This window comes from Triturus cristatus, chromosome 12 (genome assembly GCF_964204655.1).
Source record: "Triturus cristatus chromosome 12, aTriCri1.1, whole genome shotgun sequence".
Taxonomy (NCBI): domain Eukaryota; kingdom Metazoa; phylum Chordata; class Amphibia; order Caudata; family Salamandridae; genus Triturus; species Triturus cristatus.
Window position 1 is genome coordinate 2706050 of NC_140595.1, and position 24793 is coordinate 2730842.

General features: G+C 47.3%; 1 protein-coding gene across 1 annotated transcript in view; it reads right to left on the reverse strand.

The window, feature by feature from the left end:
- The window catches only part of PCSK4 (proprotein convertase subtilisin/kexin type 4), a 459936-nt gene that overhangs the window by 294506 nt on the left and 140637 nt on the right, over window positions 1-24793 (reverse strand). The window contains exon 5 of the mRNA XM_085639038.1: window positions 9879-9967. Within this exon, the coding sequence (XP_085495164.1) occupies window positions 9879-9967 (89 nt within the window). The remainder of the gene's footprint in view (window positions 1-9878; window positions 9968-24793) is intronic.

Here is a 24793-nt window from a genome sequence, read left to right on the forward strand (position 1 = left end):
CGCCACCCGCCACCCGCAGGCCCTGCATCAGGGTTTCTTTTTCATATGTACCTGGTTTAAGGGCAAATACAATGAAGGTGCGGTGCGTGAAAGTGGGAGTAAATGCACTGGGTGTGGGTGCTGGTAGTGTTTCTGGTTAATGAGGGGGTTCTTATAGTAACTTAAACCTAATATGGGAAAACACAGCTTATGCTGCCTCCACCCCTGCCAGGCAGCCACCACACCTGATCACTTGCCTTACCCTTTGCTTTCCAGTAGGTTCAACGCATGTGTTTTCTGACATTGTATTTCCCATATCTATGCTGATGGCTTTTCTGTATGTCTCAGCTTGGCATTTCCCCACTGTTCAAGGGGGCGTATTGTCGAAGGGGACTTTGCCCACCACTAGAGTAGCCACAGTTTAGGGTTTTGTATATAACCCCAGCTAGATACCTTGCTGAGAACTGGGAAGAAGGAGACAGGGCGGGTGCACGCGCACAGACAGACTGGGTGAGTGTTGCGCGCACGCCGTGGGAAGTCTTTCGCTCATGGCATCTCTTGCACGCGCTGTTTTCTACAGGGCCGCGGAGTAGGGGTCCGGCTGCATGTCCTGTAACTGGCACTTCAGCTTCATCCGGAGAACGAGAGGACCATCCCCCGCACGCCCAGCTAGATTCCTCACGGAGGCAGGTTATTTGTGCCTTTCTGCCCTCTGTTCTACTCGTTTTTCCCTCTTTTTTTGTGCCTTTCTGTCCTCTGTTCCACTCGTTTCCCTCTTGTTTTGTGCCTTTCTGCCCTCTGCTCCTCTCGTATTTTCTGCCCTCTGTTCCACTCGTTTTTTTGTGCCCTTCTGCCCTCTGTGCCACTCGTTTTTCCCTCGTGTTTTGTGCCTTTCTGCCCTCTGTTCCTCTCGTTTTTTTCAGGATTATAGCCCAGGCATTTTGCCACCCTGCTGGGCCAAGTTAATTATATTGCTCACCTGCAGAGTGCACAAAGGCCTCCCCACATAACATTTTCAGTGTCTCTACAGCACATTAACAGTGCTTCTGTCAGGTGCCCCGCAAACGCGCACACAGAAACACCGGGAGACTCACTTCCGGTTGGAGGGTGAGTCCCGGTCTAGTGGTTGCGGCGCACGAGAGGTCGGAGAAACACTTCCGGGGGAAACGCTTAAACTGCGCGTTTCCCGCCGGCTCCGTGCTTCGGATTCAACCGAATCCCCCTGAGACGTGAACGCCGAGTTCCGAGTCGAGACGCGACTCCAGCAACCTGGTTCCAGTGCAGTTGGAGGCGTGTAAGTGTATCCTTCTCACCGCGCTGGAGCGCCCCCGCCTTAGAGGCTGCCTGAATCCCAGAGCGCAGGTGTGCTCATGGGATATTTGTTTCACGTTGTTGGATACCTTTTGTTCGTTTAGCGCAGGAGCGCTCAGGGAGCATTTAAGTCTACATAGCGCAGGAGCGCTTGAGGGATACTTTCGTTTGTTAGCGCAGGAGCGCTTGAGGGATACTTTCGTTTGTTAGCGCAGGAGCGCTTGGGGGTTTTCTTCAATCCTACAACGCAGGAGCGTTGGTGGGATACTCTTGGTTTTTGCTTCATTCAGCGTGGGTGCGCTTAGGTGGTACTGAAGAGTCCATAGCTCAGGAGCGCTACTGTGACAAAGTACCCATTTCATTCTGGAACTGTGTTCTAGCACCTACGTTGCCATTGTTATAGCTTGCCCCCTTAGTTTGCCACTTTCTTGCGCAAGAACACCTTTGCGCATGGTTTGACTTTTCTTTTGACACACAGGCGCAGGAGCGCTTTACTTTGATTTTCGGAAGGAGTAGTGTCCAGGAGCTCATCGCCAGGAGCAGCGCTGATTCTGGGTGCCCTGGTCCGAAGAAGCATCGGTGAGTCCCCGGAAAGACCTTCTTTCTGTGTGTGGGTTAGCGTGGGTGCGGTAGAACAGGGGTTGGGATTCCTTATTGATCTAGTCCTTCCTGTCTTCCATAGGGCCCTAGGATACTCCTACACCAAGCCGCTACGTCCTTTCTGGCTCCCTTCCCTGCGTCCATCTCATCCCCGTTGGTTCCTACTATTCACGAGGGTCAGGTGGGTACAGGGACGGGTGCTCTTGTCGTCTCTGCGGAATCACCTCGCAAGCAAAAGGTGAGTCTTGTGAGGTACACGACAGAATCCGAAGCCCACGATTTCTATTCCACCCAGACGACATGGGCGACCCAGAGGTTACATTAAGCGACATAGCGGCCATGTTGGCTGCTATGCAAGCCGAGAACCTCACCTTACGCCATGACATCACTGCCCTACAGGGCCAAATGGCATCAGGGGTTACCAATCCATGGGGAACCACCCCTAGTTCCAGAGTGTTACAAGAAGGTCTGTTGAGGCAGCCTACGTTTACCTTTGGGGGGTCCTCCACCACCACCTCTCAGAACCCCGCCATACAAGTGATCACGCCACATCCTGTACAGCTGGCACCACCTGAACGCTTCTACGGGGACAGCACTAAGTACGGCATCTTCATCCATCAATGTCATCTGCATTTCATGGCCAGAACCACGGCTTTTCCTGATGACTCATCCAAAGTAGCCTTCATCCTGTCCTACATGGGCGGAGACGCCGCCCAATGGTCCATTGCCTTAGTGGAAAACGATGAACCCATGTTACACCACCTGCCGACATTCCAAGAAGCCATGCGACGCATGTTCGCCCGGCACACCTTTGTGCAAGCTGCTGATAACGAGTTGCTCAATCACAAACAAGGTAACCAGGATCTCCTTCATTACATCACCACGTTCAACAGGTTGGTTATCGAATCCCATTGGCCAGAGGATAAGAAGGTGTCCGTATTTTATCGGGGATTACGCGATGATCTCAAGGACCTCATATCACAGTTTCCCGATCCGCCTGAAGAAATAGGCCCGTTCATCAATATGGTGGTAAAGATGAACTTTCGACTACTGGAAAGGAGAACAGAGAAAGGAAAAGGTAGTGACAACCGTTTCTTATCCATGGGGGATAAGGGTGGTGAAAAAGCCAAAGATGAATCCACACCCCCGAGCGAGGCCCCGGAACCCATGCAGATCGGGGGCATCAAAGGACCACTGACTAGCCAAGAAAGAGAGAAAAGAAGGAGACAGAACCAATGCTTATACTGCGGTAAAAGTGGACACTTTGTCAGGGAATGTCCGGTGAAACCAACGAAACCACGTGGTAGAAGGCCGTTCGTGTTGCCCATCACCAAGGGTGACCAGTCGGGAAACGAGACAACCCAGTAGACATGGGGATCCGTCCTCTGGGTTCTTCATCTTTTTCCTCAGCGATCCCTGCGGTGTTTGATGGCAGCCACCACATAGGGGTAGAAGTAACCTTACGAAACCAGGCAGACGAATCCTGGTTGGTGACCGCTATGATGGATTCTGGTGCAACCGGTTGCTTTATCGACACCGTTTATTCACGTACGTTGGGCATCAATACCGTGTCGAAAGCACAACCAGAAACCGTTAAGGCTGTGGATGGCACAGACCTGACGTCCGGCCCGATCCGGCAGCAAACCGAGAACATGTCCATGGTCTTTGAGAACCACCATACAGAGGCCATCTGCTTTGACGTCATAGACGCCCCTCAATTCAAGGTTATTCTCGGATTACCGTGGTTGGTGAAGCACAATCCACGCATTGATTGGGTGTCCAGAATCATACATCTGGATTCGGAGCATTGCTGCGGAACCTGTTATGCGAAGGATGACCTTGGGGGAGCTCGCTCCATACAAGCAAGAACGCTGCCGTTACAAGGTATGGGGATGGTTTCCCAAGCAGCCATACCGGAGGAATATCAAGACCTGGCAGAGGTATTCGACAAAAAAGGAGCCAACACCCTGCCACCACATCGGCCGTTTGACTGCCGAATAGATTTGATCCCCGGCTCTAAGTTGCCATGCAGCAGGATATATTCCCTCACGGAAAAAGAGAACATCCACCTACGATCGTATTTGGACGAGTTTTTGGACAACGGATTCATTCGTCATTCCAGGTCTCCGGTGTCCTCTTCTCTCTTCTTCGTATCGAAGAAGGAGGGTGATCTGAGGACCTGCATAGACTTTCGGGCGATAAACGCCATTACAGTAAAAAACCGTTACCCGCTACCGTTGATTTCCAACCTCCTGGATCAGGTCAAAGACGCCTCAGTGTATACCAAGCTTGACCTACGGGGTGCTTACCATCTTGTCAGAGTCCGAAAGGGTGACGAATGGAAGACTGCCTTCCGGACGAAGTTTGGTCTATTCGAATATCAGGTCATGCCTTTCGGTCTCTGTAATGCCCCCGCAGCGTTCCAGTTCTTCATCGATGAGGTATTACGGGACTACATAGACGTGTTCTGCATCGTCTATATAGACGACATACTGATTTACTCCCAGTCTAAAGCAGAACACATACAACATGTGCGTTCCGTCCTCCAACGGTTGGAACAACACCGGTTATATGTGAAGATGGAGAAAAGCGTGTTTCACGTCACTACGGTAGAGTTCCTGGGGCACATCATCACTCCGGCAGGCATCCACATGGACAACAAGAAAGTGGAAGCCATATTGTCATGGCCTCCTCCGGAGTCGGTAAAAGGGGTTCAACGGTTCTTAGGATTTGCCAACTACTACCGTAGATTCATCACAGGGTTCTCTGGGATGGTAGCTCCTATTACACGCTTGCTACGCAAAGGGGTGCGTTTCAGTTGGGATCAGACGGCAGACAGCGCCTTCCAAGAACTGAAGAGGCGTTTCACCATAGCCCCAGTTCTGGGACACCCGGACACCAAGCAACCTTTCATAGTAGAGGCAGACGCCTCTAAGGACGCCATAGGGGGCGTATTGTCCCAACGAAACACCGATACCGGACAGCTGCATCCAGTGGCCTTTTACTCCAAAAAACTCCAACCGGCAGAACGTAATTACACTGTGTCCGACAGGGAGCTTTTAGCAATCAAGACCGCTTTTGAGGAATGGCGCCACTTCCTAAAAGACGCCAAACACACGGTAACAATCTACACTGACCACAGGAACCTCCAGTTTTTACGATCAGCACGTGCCCTCACCGCCCGCCAGCTCCGATGGACCTTATTCTTCAATGAATACGACTTTGTAATCACTTTCCGCCCTGGGAAAGAAATCGCCAAAGCAGACGCCCTTTCACGGTTGGACGAAACCGAGGAGGAGGCCGACAACACCGAGCCGGTTCCCATCATTTCGGAACAGCACTTCCAGGGCGTAGTGGCTTCCTCGGACTTCATGACGCAGGTTAAAGACGACCTGAAGCAAGCGGATCCGGATGTCCTGGCAGAGGGCCACAAGGGAGTGACGTGTGTGGACGGGTTGTTGTTTCGGGGGGACCAGTTGTACCTACCAGGGGTTCCCAGTCAGCAAAAAGCAGTCCGCATGTGCCATGATCACGTCCTCTCTGGCCACCCTGGTTATCACAAGACACTTGAGCTAGTGCAAAGACAGTTCTGGTGGCCCACAATGGCGAGTGACACCAAAGCCCATGTAACGAACTGTGCCATTTGTCTGTTGGGGAAAAACAGGTCAACACCCCCTGTTGGTCTACTGCGTGCCATCCCGGTGCCACCGTGTCCGTGGCACACCATCTCTATGGACTTCGTGGTAGAACTCCCTCTCACCAAGACTGGACACACCACTGTCCTTACCATAGTGGATCACCTTTCCAAACTGGCGCATTTCATACCCTTGGCAAAGGTGCCCACCGCTGCGGAGTTGGCCGTGAGCTTTGTGCAAGAAGTGGTTCGTCTCCATGGCATTCCGTCAGTGGTTATCACGGACAGGGGCTCGCAGTTCGTGTCCCGCTTCTGGAAGGAGGTCTGCAGGATCCTCGAGATGGACGTCCGCCTGTCATCCGCATACCACCCCCAGACAGACGGCCAGGCCGAACGAACGAACCATACCATGGAGCAGTACCTCCGTTGTTTACTGCTTACGGTGGAGAAGGACTGGTCCGAGGTGCTGTGGATGGCGGAATACGCGTACAACAACAGCAAGCATTCTGCCATCGGTATGTCTCCTTTCTTTTGCCTCCACGGCCGTCATCCTCGCACTACCGCCTGGGAGGTACCCCGGGACAGCCACTTACCCACAGTGCGTTCCTACCATGAGTCCTTGTGCCGCCTCTGGCAACAAGCACGTTTTGAGTTGGCTAAAGCTAAGGACACCTACAAAGCGTATGCTGACGCCCATAGTCAGGAGGAGCCCGAGTACCGTCTGGGTGACAGGGTATGGCTTTCCATTCGGCACCTGAATGTGCATGGCCCCAAGAAACTGTTGCCTCGTTTTGTGGGTCCTTTTGTCATCGAAAAGGTGGTCAACCCCGTAGCTATGAAACTCTTGCTTCCTGCACACATGAAGATCCACCCTGTCTTCCATGTCTCACTGCTGAGGGCGGTTCCTTCTGGTAGCGCTGTTCCCTCTCCCCCTTCTCCGGTGGTGGTGGAGGACCATGTTGAGTATGAGGTCAGGGCCATTCTGGGCTCTCGTCGGACCAGAGGTAAGCTATTCTACCTGGTTGACTGGAAAGGGTACGGCCCGGATGAACGGTCTTGGGAACCTTTGTCCCATGTGCGCCATGCTCCCGTTCTAGTCCGTGCTTTCCATCTTAGTCACCCGTTGAGCCCTCGCCCTGTCTCCCCTGTTTGAGTCCTTGGGGTGTTGGGGAGGGGGTCTTGTTTTGGGGGGGTGTACTGTCAGGTGCCCCGCAAACGCGCACACAGAAACACCGGGAGACTCACTTCCGGTTGGAGGGTGAGTCCCGGTCTAGTGGTTGCGGCGCACGAGAGGTCGGAGAAACACTTCCGGGGAAAACGCTTAAACTGCGCGTTTCCCGCCGGCTCCGTGCTTCGGATTCAACCGAATCCCCCTGAGACGTGAACGCCGAGTTCCGAGTCGAGACGCGACTCCAGCAACCTGGTTCCAGTGCAGTTGGAGGCGTGTAAGTGTATCCTTCTCACCGCGCTGGAGCGCCCCCGCCTTAGAGGCTGCCTGAATCCCAGAGCGCAGGTGTGCTCATGGGATATTTGTTTCACGTTGTTGGATACCTTTTGTTCGTTTAGCGCAGGAGCGCTCAGGGAGCATTTAAGTCTACATAGCGCAGGAGCGCTTGAGGGATACTTTCGTTTGTTAGCGCAGGAGCGCTTGAGGGATACTTTCGTTTGTTAGCGCAGGAGCGCTTGGGGGTTTTCTTCAATCCTACAACGCAGGAGCGTTGGTGGGATACTCTTGGTTTTTGCTTCATTCAGCGTGGGTGCGCTTAGGTGGTACTGAAGAGTCCATAGCGCAGGAGCGCTACTGTGACAAAGTACCCATTTCATTCTGGAACTGTGTTCTAGCACCTACGTTGCCATTGTTATAGCTTGCCCCCTTAGTTTGCCACTTTCTTGCGCAAGAACACCTTTGCGCATGGTTTGACTTTTCTTTTGACACACAGGCGCAGGAGCGCTTTACTTTGATTTTCGGAAGGAGTAGTGTCCAGGAGCTCATCGCCAGGAGCAGCGCTGATTCTGGGTGCCCTGGTCCGAAGAAGCATCGGTGAGTCCCCGGAAAGACCTTCTTTCTGTGTGTGGGTTAGCGTGGGTGCGGTAGAACAGGGGTTGGGATTCCTTATTGATCTAGTCCTTCCTGTCTTCCATAGGGCCCTAGGATACTCCTACACCAAGCCGCTACGTCCTTTCTGGCTCCCTTCCCTGCGTCCATCTCATCCCCGTTGGTTCCTACTATTCACGAGGGTCAGGTGGGTACAGGGACGGGTGCTCTTGTCGTCTCTGCGGAATCACCTCGCAAGCAAAAGGTGAGTCTTGTGAGGTACACGACAGCTTCCCTCAGCTCCTAAGGAGGAAGGGGTGGGGAAGAAAATCTGTGTCTGTTAATTAGCTGTCAAACTGTACCAGGGCTGGGACAGCCCCTGCCTACTGAAACAAGCATTTGCAATGCAATAGGTCTCGCAGTTACGTGAGTTTAAGCTATTGGCATTGTAAATTACAATGCCTTTTATTTAGGTTTTTAAAAAGAAAACAAAAATAAAAGGCATTGTTATTTGCAATGCCATTAGCTCAAACTCGCGTCAATGCGAGACCTATTGCATTGTAAATGCTTGTTATCAGTAGGAAGTTGTTCCCCGCGAGAGGCGGTGCCCTACAATTGAAAAGGAGTGTCTCGCCATAAAGTGAGCTGTTGACGAACTCCGTTATTATTTAGCAGGGGGCCGCTCCCCTTCAATGTATGCGCCGCAATAAGGGAAATAATCCCCGCGTCCTCAGGTGGTTCCTTTCCCCGCGGCCCTCTGTTTTGAAGTGAGGCGCCGGAAGGGGTCGAGAACGGGAGTGCTGACGAGCGGGAGACTCCCAGGGGTGAGGTGTGTCAGTTTACCCCGTTCCATGCATGGGGACAGTTGGCCCTGGCGAATGGGGGCATGCACCTTACAACAGGGGGCGGGGACCGCTCCTCTTTCCACAGCCAGAGGATTCCCCGGACTGGACTGTGTGCAGAAGCCCTCGGCAGGGGTGGCAGCTTTCCTGGACCGGACGAGGTTCCTTTAATTGGGAACTCCCGCCGGGGGATCCCGACCCCCAATCCGTACTTTACCTCCAGACCAATAACCGAAGAGGGAAGGCTGTCCTGGGAGAGAGGAACAACGGACTCCGGAAGACGCTGTCGGGAAGAAGATGCTGAGCCCGGGACTTCTGAGAAGGAGAAAGAGATACCGGGCGAGAGTACCCTTTGCTGTATGCACCCGCAAGAGATGAGTGCCCGCGGACCTATGGAGCCATGCTTCGCCCGGCCGCGCTCCCGGAGGAGCGCGGCTCACACGGGTGCGTGCGAGGCTTTCAGGCTGGGCCGGGAGGAGGGAGAAAGTAGCGGGCGAGCTGTTCCCTAGGACCCGTATCTCTCCGCCCGCCCGCCACCTCTCACAAACACACCCGTCTATAGCAGTTCCATTGCACTGGGTGAACCCTCACTCCCTGACCCTGGTGACCCTCTCACCAAATTTGTGCTTCTCTTCTTCCGAGGGCGATTCGGAGAAGACAGAGCGCCAGGAATCCCGGACCCTGAGAAAAGGAATACTAAGAAGGGATAAGAGGCCTTATCCTCCCGAACCCTGGCGTGCTTGAGACGCCGCGTCGATGGACAAAGACAAGAACCGAGCAGAACCTCTGCTGTGGACCTTGGCCCTTCGGCAACTCACACACGCTCAAGGAAATATCCCTCTTGTGTCAAACAAATGGAGTCAGTGCTCTTCATGATAATCTCAGGTTTCCATCCATCACAAACCACACCAGAGCTTCCAAACCATTATCTCAAGCATTTAACTAAATACGCTGCAAAAAAACAAAACTAAAACAGGATGCTCGTGTCGGCAGAGCGCGCTGTGTCTCTGCTTTTGGAAACTCATCAATTCCCCGCCTCTAAATAAGGCAAAAAACAGAGGTTGGATGGAAAGCTTCTCAGCCAGTTTCTGGTGGAAATGCAGTTACCACTCAAATCCAAGTGAGGCCGTTGGCCAAGGATAACCAGGTGGAAGATGAAATGCTAAATTTTGGCCCAATCTTTAGCCAACTGGTGTGCTAAACCCACGAGAGAGAGGTGAAATAATCAACCCTTTCCACTTTTAGAGCATCAAAAACCAGACACATAAATGCCATCCATACTACGGTAAAAGGAAAATAAAAGCCACATGTAGGCTTGTCAATTTCTACATGAACGCTAACCACACATAAGACCCTCACAAAGGACACTACACAGAGCAGACGATGCAAAGAAAAAATACATCTGTCATCCCGTAAATGTCAGAAATTGTAAAGCACATGGCTAATCAGTGTCCCGGCTCTGCATGGACAAACTCACCTCCTATTTTGGCACCGTATGCAATGCCTGCCCCACAGATTCCATTATTTGCGACAGCAGCCACCTCCCCTGCACAGCGTGTTCCATGCCTAAATGGAAAAAACAACATGAATGCACATGAAATGTTAAACCCCAGGCATGTGCACTAAAGGGCAAATTACTTCGTTTCGGTAGCACCTTATCTTTTAGAGAGAGGACATAGCCGCAGATTCCTTATCTTAGAATCCTCCCCAGGCGTCAGATTAGATCCAAAAATATTTTCAGACTACTGTTGTGACATCAACAGAGTTCATTTAAACTCTCCCCTGACGCACTGACATCCGTTTCTTTTGTGACTATTTTCGCGCCAACAACACAGAGCCACTTAGAGAAAAATCTTGTATCAACAAGTGCAGAATGAAAGAATTGCAGTTAAAGAGGGGATCCAAAAGATAGAAAGGGATCAGACTATCTAAGAAATGATAGGGAAAGCAGGATGCTCACCGAAGAACTGATCTCCAAGAAGGACTATAGGAAGCCGTAGGGAGTAGAAGCTACAAGACCGTGAGAAACATGGTATAGAACCAGTAAAAGAGGCAGCCCCAACAAGGGATGCACCCCAAGATCAGGGAATGCAAAGGGACCAAGGACAAAAGTACATATAGTCCAGGCTCAAAACAAATAGAATGAGCATACACAGCGTGCTCAGCCACACCAAGCAAATACAACAAATTAAGAACTGCCGATCGTCAAGGAAAAGATCCTCAGAAACAGATCTTGAAAAAAGAGGCCCCCAATCATAGAATGATGGAGAAAAGAGAAAGAGAAAACAATGAATGCTGAAGAGCATTGCTAGAAAAACAAGAACGGTAAAAAGAAACTGCTCTTATTCCGAAAACCTTGATGGATATATAAGGTACCCTCCGTAATAAAGTAACTGAGACGCTCATTGAAGAGAAGGAAGGAAACAGATAAGTACACTCAAGAAGGTTGAACCAGGTCACCAAGAAGGAAGTAGGTAAATGCAGTAACGTACACCATATAGAAGGACAGATGGCAATATGTGCAAAACACACAAGTATATATACCTGAAGTAAAATACACCTAAAAGAGATCCATTCAAGATAGGTATATACATGCATAGATATCCAAAGGTAAATGTATACAAGGATAAGGAAAATTCTACTTACCCAGTATGCATGCTTCCTTGGCATGTGAGCTGTGATCACATGCTTTGCATAGTCTGTCATCTAGTGCTGGGTCCGGATGTTTGCACTTTGTTTTTGTTCGAAGAAGTCTTTTCCAGTCACGAGGTAGGTGACTCCTCCTTTCGGTGATAGTGCTCATGGGCATCAACTCCATTGTAAGATTGTTTTCCCGCAGAGGGTGATAATGGAGTGAGTTAGAGTAGTAGAAAGAGATGTTCATGTATATATGTATCTAAGTAAGATGTCACTGCAACAGATATAGGTACCCGGGGAGGCGGGTGGGCGCATGTGAATCTACAGCTCTACATGCCAAGAACAGATGCATAATTGGTAAGTAGCATTTTCCGTTTGAGGCATGTGAGCTGTAGATCACATGCTTTTTCACAGACTATATAGCAGTGATCTCCCAAAGCGGTGGCTAACCTGTAGCTGTTGCAGTCGTTTGAAATAGTGTACGTAAAACTGCTTGGCCCACACTAGCTTGCTGTCTTGCTAACACATCTACACAATAGTGCTTTGTGAATGTGTGAGGTGTAGACCATGTTGCAGCTTTGCAGATGTCATCTATCGGTATATTTCCTAAGAATGCCATAGAAGCCCCTAGTTTGCGTGTAGAGTGCAGTCTAGGGGGAATTGTCAATGTTCGTTTTGCTTTTGCGTAGCATGTTTGAATGCATTTGACTATCCACTGTGCAATACCTGATTCTGATATGGGATTGCCTTCATGTGGTGGAGCAAAAGCCACAAATAGTTGTATTGTCTTACGGAAAGGTTTTGTCCTTTCTATGTAGTAAAGTAGTGCTCTTTTCACATCTAAAGTGTGTAATGCACGTTCTGCCACAGAATCTGGTTGAGGGAAGAACACAGGCAACTCAACAGATTGGATGATATGAAAGGCAGAAATGACCTTGGGTAGAAATATAGGGTTGGTCCGAAGAACCACTTTGTTTTGGTGTACTTGTAAAAATGGTTCTTCCATGGTTAGTGCCTGAAAGTCACCCACTCTCCTCAGTGATGTGATAGCTATGAGGAAAGCTACCATCCAAGTGAGAAATTGCAGTTCACATCTGTGCAATGGCTCAAAAGGAGGACTCAGGAGTCTGGTAAGGACAATGTTGAGATTCCACGCTGGCGCAGGTGGAAGTCTTGGGGAAATGACTCTTAAGTCCCTCCCTCCTGAAGAGAGACAGATGTTGTCTATTCTGAAGGTATTCAGCTATTGCAGCAATATGTGAGGATAAGGATGTTTACGCTAAATTGGAACACTGCAGATGTAATAAATAGCATATTACGTTTTGAACTGAAGCATCAAGAGGGATCTGATTGGTATTACAGTATATGACAAAACGCTTCCACGTTGCTGCATAGCAAGCTCTTGCGGTAGGACGTCTAGCCTCTTTGATGACTGAGGTAGCCAAACTTTAAGACTTCAGGTGCCAGATCGCAAGGTTGAGATGACTGAGATCTGGATGTCTTATCTCTCCACAGCTCTGCGTGAGGAGACTGGGTATAATATGTAGTTTTTGGTGAGGAACTACTGAGAGCTCCAACAGGGTTGTGAACCAGGGTTGACGGGCCCATGTGGGACCAACTAGGATTAGTGTCCGAGATGCCTGTCTGAGTTTCCGAACCACTAATGGAATGAGTGGGAGAGGCGGAAAAACGTAGGCAAATATCCCTGACCAATTCATCCATAGTGCATTGCCTCTGGACAATGGGTGTGGATACCTGGATGCGAAGCTTGGGTATTTTGCGTTTAGGTTTGTGGCAAACAGATCTATGTCTGGGAAGTCCCACATCTGAAAGAATGGGAGGAGAACTTGAGGGTGGAGTTCCCATTCGTGGATCTGATGTCTTTGACGACTGAGTAGGTCAACAATCTGATTGTTTACTCCTGGCAGATGTTCTGCAATGAGATACATTTTGTGACATATGACTAATCTCCAGATGGTCTGTGCTAGTTGTAACAGCTGGAGAGAGTGTGTCCGCCCCCGTTTCTGTATGTAGTGCATTGCTGTCATGTTGTCTGTACGAATCAGGACAGCTTTGCTTACTAGGGTAAACAGGGTAAACTAGGGTAAACAGACATAATATCGAATTCAAAATATCGACAGGACAGAATATCGAGTTTTTAATATAGAATGGACAGAATATCGAATTGCCAAAATATAGTGGTGAAGAATATCGAAAATCAGGTAAGAAATAAAATATCGATTTAAATAATATAGAAGTAATATTGACAGTCATAATATAGTTGTTAAAAATATCGAATTTTTTTATAGTGTTTTAAGTGTTAGTATATGTGTTAAAAGTATGTATACATTTTGGAATGTATGTTTGAATATTTTTAAAGTAATGAATTTTATGTTATTTAATTTTTGTGTAATTTAATTCCGTAGCGGGTTGTGGGTTTATAGGGGATTAGGGTGGGAAGTAATTTAATTATAGTACATTAAATAATAATTTTTAGGAATTATTAATTATTTTTATTTTAATTTTGCGTTTTACTTCTGTAGCGGGTTGTGGGTTTATAGGGGAATAGGGTGGGAAGTAATGTAATTGTTATTAGGTAATTATTAATTGGTATTGAAAATTAATTGGTTGTTGATTAATTATTAAATGGTAAATAATTTATATTAATTGGTAATTAATTAGTATTGATTGTTTAATTGATAATTATGTTAATTGTATTAATTTATTATTTGTAGCGGGTTGTGGGTTTATAGGGGAATATGGTGGGAATTAATTTAATCGTAAATAATTAATTATTGAAATAATTTTTGTATATTGCTAATTAATTTATTCTTAATTAATTATTAATTGGTATTAATTTTATTTATAAAATTTTGGTATTGAAAATTAATTGGTTGTTAATTAATTATTAATAGGTTATTAATAAAAAGAAATTGTATTTATAATAAAGTAATTATTAAATATTGTTTGATTGGTAATTAATTTTAATATTTGTATTTGGTATTAATAATTTATTTCTTTTTAATTAAATATAAAATTATTTTTTTCCCTACTGTTGCACTCTCTGGAATGGGAATAGTAATTTTTACCCCTACGCTATCCAGCGCTTTCCCTACTGTTGCACTCTCTGGAGTGGGAATAGTAATTTTTACCCCTACGCTATCCAACGCTTTCCCTACTGTTGCACTCTTTGGAGTGGGAACAGTAATTTTTACCCTCCCGCTATCCAACGCTTTCCCTACTGTTGCACTCTCTGGAGTGGGAATAGTAATTTTTACCCCTACGCTATCCAACGCTTTCCCTACTGTTGCACTCTCTGGAGTGGGAATAGTAATTTTTACCCCTACGCTATCCAACGCTTACCCTACAGTTGCACTCACTGGAGTGGGAATAGTAATTTTTACCCCTACGCTATCCAACGCTTTCCCTACTGTTGCACTCTTTGGAGTGGAAATAGTAATTTTTACCCCTACGCTATCCAACGCTTTCCCTACTGTTGCACTCTCTGGAGTGGGAATAGTAATTTTTACCCCTACGCTATCCAACGCTTTCCCTACTGTTGCACTCTTTGGAGTGGGAACAGTAATTTTTACCCTCCCGCTATCCAACGCTTTCCCTACTGTTGCACTCTCTGGAGTGGGAATAGTAATTTTTACCCCTACGCTATCCAACGCTTTCCCTACTGTTGCACTCTCTGGAGTGGGAATAGTAATTTTTACCCCAACGCTATCCAACGCTTACCCTACAGTTGCACTCACTGGAGTGGGAATAGTAATTTCTACCCCTACGCTATCCAACGCTTTCCCTACTGTTGCACTCTTTGGAGTGGAAATAGTAATTTTTACCCCTACGCTATCCAACGCTTTCCCTACTGTTGCACTCTCTGGAGTGGGAGTAGTAATTTTTACCCCTACGCTATCCAATGCTTTCCCTACTGTTGCACTCTCTGAAGTGGGAATAGTAATTTTTACCCCTACGCTATCCAACGCTTTCCCTACTGTTGCACTCTCTGGAGTGGGAATAGTAATTTTTAGCCCTACTCTATCCAACACTTTCCCTACTGTTGCACTCTTTGGAGTGGGAATAGTAATTTTTACCCCTACGCTATCCAATGCTTTCCCTACTGTTGAACTCACTGGAGTGGGAATAGTAAATTTTACCCTCTCGCTATCCAACGCTTTCCCTACTGTTGCACTCTCTGGAGTGTGAATATTAATTTTTACCCCTACGCTATCCAATGCTTTCCCTTTTATTGAACTGTCTGGAGTGGGAATACTAATTTTTACCCTCCCGCTATCCAACGCTTTCCCTACTGTTGCACTCTCTGGAGTGGGAATAGTAATTTTTACCCTCCCACTATCCAACGTTTTCCCTACTATTGCACTTACTGGAGTAGTAATAGTAAATTTTACCCGCCCGCTATCCTACGCAAAAAATATTGCATTTTTTAAAATTAATATTACGTTAATATCTATGTATTATTTTTTTTTTTTTACTTACATTAATTATTTATAAATTTTAAAGTAATTAAAGTATTTTTAAGTATGTTTCAGTTAATGACATGTTTTATTTCATTCATTTTACATTCATTTTAAGACATTTACAATAATTCGATATTGTGACTAACTATATTTTTTACAACGATATTTAGGATTCTATATTTTTGTACTTACCTGTTTGGAGATAGGGCTCCGATATTTTGGCATTCTATATTTTTACTTCGATATTTTGGCAATTCGATATTCTTCTTCTCGATATTTCGTCAGTGATCCCTTACTAGATGAACTTGAAATGTTTTTAGCACTAGAAAAATTGCTAGCAGCTCTAGATGATTTATGTGAAGCTGCTTTTGTTGGAAGTTCCACATGCCCTGAATTGTATGCGTCTGGAGATGAGCTCCTCAACCAGTGAGCAATGCATCTGCTGTTAGCACTATCTGTGGAACAGGGTCGATGAAGGGCCGACCTTCTGAAAGGTTTTGTGGATTCCACCACTGCAGAGAGCGATGGCACAGTGCGGCCGACCACCAACACTAGATCTGATAACAGACCCTGAGCCTGGTTCCACTGACGTGCTAAGCAGTCCTGCAGGGGATGCATTTGAAGTCTTGCGTAAGGGACTATTAGGATGCAAGATGCCATCATCCCCAGTAACTGCATGAACACTAGAGCTGGAAATAAGTGTTGAGGCTGAAACAGAGTAGAGTCTGCATATTGCGGACTCTGGCAGGATTGGGATAGGCCAGAGTCTTTTGTGTATCTATTGTGGCTCCCAAATACGCTTGTGTGTTGGATGGTTGGAGATGGGACTTGGACAGATTTACTGTGAATCCAAGATCGTGGCGCAAGTGTACTGCTTTGTGAGTGTGACGCAGACAGCTTTGTTGCGAGCTGGCTTTTATGAGCCAGTCGTCTAAGAATGGGAAGACGTGAATGTTTTGTCTTCGTAGATGAGCTGCGACTACTGCCAGGCATTTGGTGAAAATCCTGGTTGTGGTAGTTACTCCAAATGGAAGTACCTTGAATTGATAATGCTGCCTTGCTACCATGAATCTGAGGTATTTGCGGTGAGCGGGGTGAATTGGTATATGGAAATATGGATATAGGTGTTCAGAGTGGCAGAAAGTAGCCTTGCTGATGGAGCGGGAGCACTTGGGAGTGTCACCATATGAAAGTGGTCCGACTGAATGTATAGATTTAATTCTCTGAGGTCCTGTATAGGCCTGAGAGAGCCGTCCTTCTTGGGAATTAAAAAGTACAGGGAGTATACACCGGCCCCTTGATATTGTAATGGGACTGGTTCTATAGCTCCTTTTTCTAACAGAGAGAGAACGTCTTGCTCGAGAATGTGGAGATGTTCTTGTGACATTGCAAGTGATCTTGGAAGAGTGTTTGGGGGAGTGTCTGTAAGTTCCAGGCAGTAACCATTTTGGATAGTTTGTAGAACCCATCTTTCTGAGGTGATTGTATTCCAGACAGGTAGAAATTGGGAGAGACGTTCCCCATCAGGAGTGGAATGATCTGGGGTAGCAGAAGGAAGTCACTGCTTGTTGCTTGCCGGGGAAGTGCATGTTGAGTTGCCGTTGCTTCTTCCCTTACCGTTGTTTCCTCTAAACCCACCTCTAAAATAGCTTCTTGATGAGGGCGATTGGTTGTTGCCCTTGTAAGAGGAGGAGGGATTCTCTGTGGAAATATTTTTTGAACCACCCCTGTAAAAGGAGCAACAAAAGGATCCCCTATTTGAAGGTAACTGCAAATCCCCCATGGACTTGGCGACCTCAGTATCTTTCTTCATTTTTTCGAGCGAGGTATCCACTGTGGGCCGAAGAGGTGTTCCTTGTCAATTGGTTGGTTGAGAATAGAGGCTTGCACCTCAGGTTCGAATCTTGAAATTCTCAAACAATCATGTCTGCGTAGCCATACGCTGGTGTTCACTGCGCGTGCTGCTGTGTCTGCTGCATCTAAGGTGTACTTAGTGGAGGTGTTTGTGATTAATTTACCATCCTGAATAAGGTCGTTAGCCTTTGATTTATGCTCATCAGGCAGAAATTGCATCAGTTTGTCTAGCTCATCATAATGAGCCCTGTCATAGCGAGCTAATAAAGCTTGTGCATTAGCGATGCACCAATAATTGGGTGCTTATGACGCTACACTTTTGCCAGAGGCATCAAATAATTTGGAAAGATGCGCTAGCATTTCTTGTAAGTAAAGGTAGAAGATTTATTCTTGTAGTTACATCACAGGTTCTGAGATACAGGAAGATGTTCTGATCCATAAAAGTGCCCCACCAGGAGCAGCCTCCACGCTGCTCAGCCCTTCCACACCAACTGATTCTCCCTTCAATCCAAACCCACTGAACATTCTATATGACCTCATCATAGGCTGAGCAGCAAGGCAGAGAACTACTGTAGGGAGAGTGCATTGGGTAATTAGTACATCACAACAGACTCCTTATCAGGAGGAGGGGCCTCACCTGTGGTCTGTGAGTTAGCTCTCTTGCGAGCATTAGGAACTACAAGAGTCTAAAGGCAGCTGACCCTTGATGTAAGCGGGGTCAGTAGGTGCTGGTGTATATTTTTTTCCACCCTGGGTGTAATGATTTCTGCCCTCACAGGATCTTTAAAGATCTCATCTGTATGCTTAAGCATCCCTTTACTCATTGGCAGTGTATGAGTAGCTCTTTGAGAGGAACTTAGGGCTTTGAATAAGTAATCGTCTTCTAAGGTCTCCATATGCAGCTCAACCCCATGGTAATGTGCAGCCCTGTAGAGTAGCTTAATCTATCCAATGTTGTCGTCGGGTGGTGAGGGTTTGGAAGGATATATATCCGGATCATTATCAGTGTTCGGATCAGTGTCATAGTCTTGCCATGAGTCAGTGTCCTGTGGCCTATCCCCATCACCATCCCCTTCATCCTGTGGGTCAGGTGATAGTGATGGTGGTGAATTTATGGGTGTGATGAGTAAATTTGGATCAGTGGGCAAAGGAGGAGGAATGTAAGGTGGAGAAGAGATAGTACCCACATTTTTTCACTTTAGAGGAATGTGGTAATCCTCCTGCAGGCCCATTTTCCTCTTCTCTGGTAATTTGGCAATATGTCCAGTGTCTGGATGTATTACCAGTTCCTTCTGTTTCGGATCCGAAGGTGGAACGTCGGACCGAGGCTCTTTTGGCTTCGGACGCCGTTTTCAGCGTGGAAAGTTTTGGTTCTGAACCTTTTGGCTCTGAAGATTTACTCTTCAGTAATGATGGAATAGTTACCACAGCATGCCTCAGTTTTGACGCCGAAGGTTTTGGCTCGGCACCGGCATGGGGCTGACTCGATCCCAAGCCAGAAGGTATTTTTTTTGTGTTTCGGCCCCGGACCCGAAGGCGGAGCGTCTGAAACTTTTTCCCGATGCTGACCTTGACCCGAAGGCAGAGGAGGGACCGGAGCCTTTTTCTTTTTGTGTTTCTGGGGCAAGGGGGTTTCTGTACTCATGGTACGCTGACCCGGTGTAACTTGCTCCTCTTCTTCAATGGCGGAGTCGGCCTCGGACACAGAGATATGCTCTGCTTTTTCTTCGGCTCCCTGAGCGTGGAGTTCTTCTCTGTCAGAATCTTCGCCGAAGATGTCCGAAGCAGAGCCGCTCTGATGTTGCATTTCGTGACACCGAGCCCGACGGTCACGGAGCGGTTTCTTCGATCGAAACGATCAGCATGCGTCACAGTCCTTTTTGTCTTGTTTCAGGGATAGCCAAAGGTTGCACACTTCGTGCAAGTCGGTGCATGGAAACTTAGCACGACACCCGGGACAGAGCTTGAATGGAGTCCGTTCCATCGACTGCTAGCGAGCTTGACGTGGGTATCCCTAACGGCCCTCCACAAATCTTAAGATCGAAGGCCTTTGAGTCAAAACAATACACGGAGAATGTGAAACGCAATCGAGAAACAATACAGACGAGGGTAGTGCATTGCGCGTCGTCAGGAACCCGAGAAATGGTGCCGAACCGGAGAGCAGCAATTCATATCCAAACCAGATGGAGGAAAAAAACAATCTAATAATGGATTCGATGCCCATGCGCACTATCACTGAAATGAGTCACCTACCTCGTGACTGGAAAAGAATTCTTCGAACAGAAACAAAGTGCAAACATCCGGCCCTAACACTAGATGCAGGCTATGCAAAGCATGTGATCTACAGCTCACATGCCTCGAACATATGCATATAAAAACACAAAAATCCCAATAGACACACAAGCATACAGGGTTCAGAAAAAGTATATCCATTCCTCCGAAGGTAACTCATGTCTTCTGCCAGTGAGTGAGAGTATAAGAAGTGGAGGAATGAGGGACACTCCAAGAACAGTGGTAACCAAGGAAGGACAGAGATAATACATCCTTCCGTCATAAAAGAAGAGGTTACGACAGTAACTGAGGTGGAGACAAAGAAGCAGCTGGGAAACCGCAACACAATGCCACATAAGAGCAGGAAGTGGAAGGCAGCACCCAATACAGGAAAACAAGGGCAACCGTCCAAGAACCAACGCAATAGACTGAGGAAGGATGCCAGCAGGTGGTAGCAGGAGAAGCAAAGAATAAACAGCATGTGGAAAGTCCACCAAGAAAGAGAAGAAGACCACCAGAGGAAACAAAGTGCAAAAGATAGTCGATTATGACAATCACACATTGCCCAACTTATGGAAGGAGGTGAAAAAGCTAAGAAACCTGGTCAACGCTTCATGGAAACTTGAGGCAAGATATGATATGCTCCAAGAAAAAGTAATGAAATACCCTCACCAGAGAAGGGAGTTAATGAAACCTCTCCCACGCCACGAAGGCGGGAGGGAGGAAAGATACAGAAAAGAAAAGGAAACCCAGACTCTTGTGAAATAAGAATACCAGACAAGGATCCAAACAATCAAAAATCTGGTGTTCCAGGTGAAGAGAAGGATAAGTTACTTACCTATCCTAGTTCTCTTCCACTGGTATACTCATCAAAGTCATAAGCACTGAATAGTACCCCCTTGTGCGGGGACCCTGGAGCATATACAAAAAATACAAATAGATATACATACATACATACATACATATACATATATATACACACACATACATACATACATATACATATATATATACAAATTCACTGAAAAAACCATAGGTTTCACACATGTTATAGTTAGCGGAAATTTTACTGATAAAAAACCAATGAAATTCCCCCGTTATAGTTAGTGCAGGCAACTATAACTCACGCGACCGCAATCCTCTGCTGATGCTAATACTGTATTTAGACACTTATTTGCCCATGTCTTCTTCCATACATTTTTAGCTATACATATATTACAAATATTTTTTTTTCATAAAGACACATATGTCATCAGCAGAAGATTGCGGTCGCGTGAGTTATAGTTGCCTGCACTAACTATAACGGGGGAATTTCATTGGTTTTTTATCAGTAAAATTTCCGCTAACTATAACATGTGTGAAACCTATGGTTTTTTCAGTGAATTTGCAAGGTTTTTTAAATGCTAATTCCTAACTATAACGTGTGTGAAACCTATGGTTTTTTCAGTGAATTTGTACATTTTTTTAAATGCTAAGTTACTTTACGCCATTCGTGGCGTGCGCGCCCACTTAACGCAGTTCGTTCCGTGCGCGCACAGTAAACACGGTGCGCTGCGCGCACCGCGCACCCACTTTACGCAGTTAGTGCCGTGCACGCACGGTGGGCACGCGGTGCGCTACGTGCACCGCGTGCCCACGTTACGCTAGATGGGCCATGTACGCACGATGCGCTTCGCGCACCGTGCACACATGGAGGACATATGATGCACTTCGTTTTGAAAGGTAATATTTTAATTTTTCGTATATGTTATAAGCCATGCACAAATGGTGCCCTTCGGGCACCATTTGCACACGGGGTGGAGAGAGTGTGGATAATTTTTTTTTTATTATTATTTTTTTAAATATTTTAGTTTAACTTATCGTTAATAAGCCATGCGCAATTGGTGCCCTTCGGGCACCAATTGCACACGGGGTGGGTAGAGTGTGGATAATTTTTTTTTTTTTTTGAATTTTTTACCGTACGCGTACGTACGGTAAGCGTAATCGGCGAAATTAGCGAAAAAATAAAAATTCCGTTTTTGGCCTTGGGGGATCTTTGGGGACTCCCTCAACATTGCTATGTGTGTGGGAGCCGTCTAAACAGCCCCTTTACATGTTTTTGTGCTTTATATTTTAAACATCACTCTCAGTGCGAGAGAGAAAATGGCGGCCGCCGCTTCCTGGTTTCGGCCGATTCGAATGTTTACTAAGATCTAAGAGCCAATCAGAATCGCGCTCGCGCACGCCACCGTACGCGTACGGTAAGCATACCGTAAGCGCACCGTAAGCTGGCTCATATATATATATTGATTTAAAGGCTATTTTCTCAGAATCTACTGAACAGATTTACACCAAACCTACAAAAGGCACTTCCTTGATCTGAGGACTACCTCTCTGCCAAATTTCTAGTAATTCTGTTCAGCCGTTCGGGCTGTAGCCCTGTCTAAAGGTCCTATGGAAAAATGCATGGGAAAAACGCGTTTTGGGACCCCCCTTTTATCTCAGCCCCCGCTTGACGAATCCCTCCGAGACTTTCAGGGTAGGAGCGGAGCGTAGCGCCCCACCTATTTTGAAAAATTCGCGAGGATTCGTCGACCGGCGCCAAAGTTATTCAAAATAGAATGTTGCGGATTTCCTATGGAAACGTGGTCCTAACTATAACTACCTACTGGCGACCGCCAGTAGGTAATATATATATATATATATATATACACACACACACACACACATATATATATATTTATGATATTCCTCCACAATGAAAGAACTCTTCACTTGAGACGTAAGTAATTCCTTAATTTTATTGACAAGACGCTTGGCAACTTGAATCCAAGACGCGTTTCAACTGTCTCTCCAGCCTATCTCAACTGTTCGGAGTGCCGGTGTATATATATATATGTCTCTCTAGTGCCTGCAATAGTAAAAATACTCCAGTTCTCAGCACCAAAATCAATTTGTTTAAATCACAGACCAGTGTCTCTTTAACTTCATGGGCAAGTGTCTTTAAAGTGCGAGAAAAATAACACCCATTGTGCAAAATATGCAATTTTTTTAATTTAAAGAGACACTGGTCTATGATTAAAACAAATTGAATTTGGTGCTGAGACTGAAGTGTAGGAGAGTAGGGTCTGCTTTCTATGTTCACCCCCACTTTTTGCTTTTGCTTTACTGGTTTTCGACTTAGATGTGGCTGTGGGCCTGCTAACCAGACCCACAGCCCTGCTGTTCTCTCTCTAAATTGATACTATGTACTTTAGGTGCATAACCCATTTGGATAGGATCACCTTATTGGCCCCTGTACAGTGTACCTTAGGTACCCAGGGCATGGGTGTACCCTAGGCCTACCAGGGGCTGCAGCATGTATTATGCCACCCCTGGCCTGGCCTTCCACTATGACACAACTGGCTGATCACTCAGCTGGGGCAAGGTCGTGTAATCACCCCTTGCTTAGGTGTAGTATTCCTATACCTATCTTATATATAGACACATGTGTACCTATCAGCCACTCCTATGGCAGGCCTTAACAATCCTGGAGGCAGAGTGCTTGGTAACATGTGAGATGGTGCTCTAGCATGAGCTGAGCCTGTCTGCAGCTTTCGGAACCATGTCCTTATAGCTGTTCTATGATATAGCCTACCATATACTCTTAAAGTGCCTTATAATCTTAAACGGTTATGGTAACTATGGTTCAAAACATGTCGTGTAAGGTGTCTAACACTTTGGAATAATACCCCCATCCCATTTCTGGGGATGAGGGTATTATCCCTCCCTTCTAGAGGGAGAAGACATGTTGTAACCTACTTACCCGGTTAAAATTAACCAGAGCCCCAGCATCACAAAATGGATGCTGCTGCCACGACACAAGTCTGACCTCCTGCTGCTGGGAGTGATCCCGGCAAGGGAGGCTTGGACAATAGGTTTCCTGCCTTGGGAGGTGCGAGCACCACCCCAGACAGGCCTTAGTGTATTGGGGCAGGGAGGGATGAATGAAACGAGACACTGCCTGGGGCACACAAGGTGCTCCATGCATAGTCCAGTTCAAACCGGTGCTGGGGCACTCCAGCCCCAGTCCTGGCGCGAAACTGGACAAAGGGAAGGGGGTGTAACCACCCCCCTCCCTGGTCCCACCCATGAGGCGTGACCTAGCAGGCAACCCAGCCCCCCAGATTAGTATAAGAGTGGTAGCTGGGCCCCAGGAGATTAGATTATCCTGAACCTGCAACTTGAACAGAAACTCTGGACCTTCGACATTCGACGAAAGAAGAAGACTGAAGAATCTCCCTTGTGGCCAAGGAGTGGCTACCCTGTGCAAACAGGCACCATCAAGAGACTTACCCTTTGCTTTGCTGAAGTTCTACGAGGGACCGACTGGAGAGCCTGACCAGAGCCTTGACTTCCAGACTTCTCCGACCCTGATCCACATCCACAGCCAAGCTGAGATCCGTGGAGGCGACGAGAGACGTGGGACCGGCTACCTGGGAAAAGTGGCGAGTATCTTCCAGCGCAGCTTCTGAGGTACCCTCGAAGTTGTGCACCGGGGAGTGAGAAGCCCCAACCCCAAGCACCATCTGCACCGAAAATCAGCCCCCCACACTCCACGAGTCCTGCGTGGGGCCCTTCTGCATTTTCTTGCTTGCCGCGTCTCTCCGGTTGCTTGCCCGTTGGCTAGCGGCCTCTGTGACGACACACCTTGAAATCTTCACTGCTGGTTTGGCTCCTCCAGACTGGCTCCCGCTTCCTTGCAAAAGAGAAGCACCCCAGACCTTCCTGGTCTGCACCAGAAGCAAGTCCTCCGTTCTTCGTGGGTTCCGCTTGCCAAGGCTTGGTGAGTCCTAGTTCGACTTCGACGCCGCCGACAGCAAGAGCCTTCGTGGGACAGCTCGCCTCCTGGTCCTGGTCGTCCTCGACGTCTCCTGGTACCCGTGGCAGCAACGACAAGCTTCACCCTTCACCTGCAATCTTCACGACATCGCCTGGTTCCTTCCTGGTTCCACGTGGTCACTGGCTAGTGACCTTGACTCTGTCCCTTCTGCTTGCAGGTACCCTTCCTTCTTGATCCCAGCCTTGGGATCCACCGGACACTCTTCACTGACTGCCTGTCAGCAACTTTCCTTCAGGCATCCATAGAAGTCCACGACTAAGCCCGACGCAAGTTCACACCTATGCACCC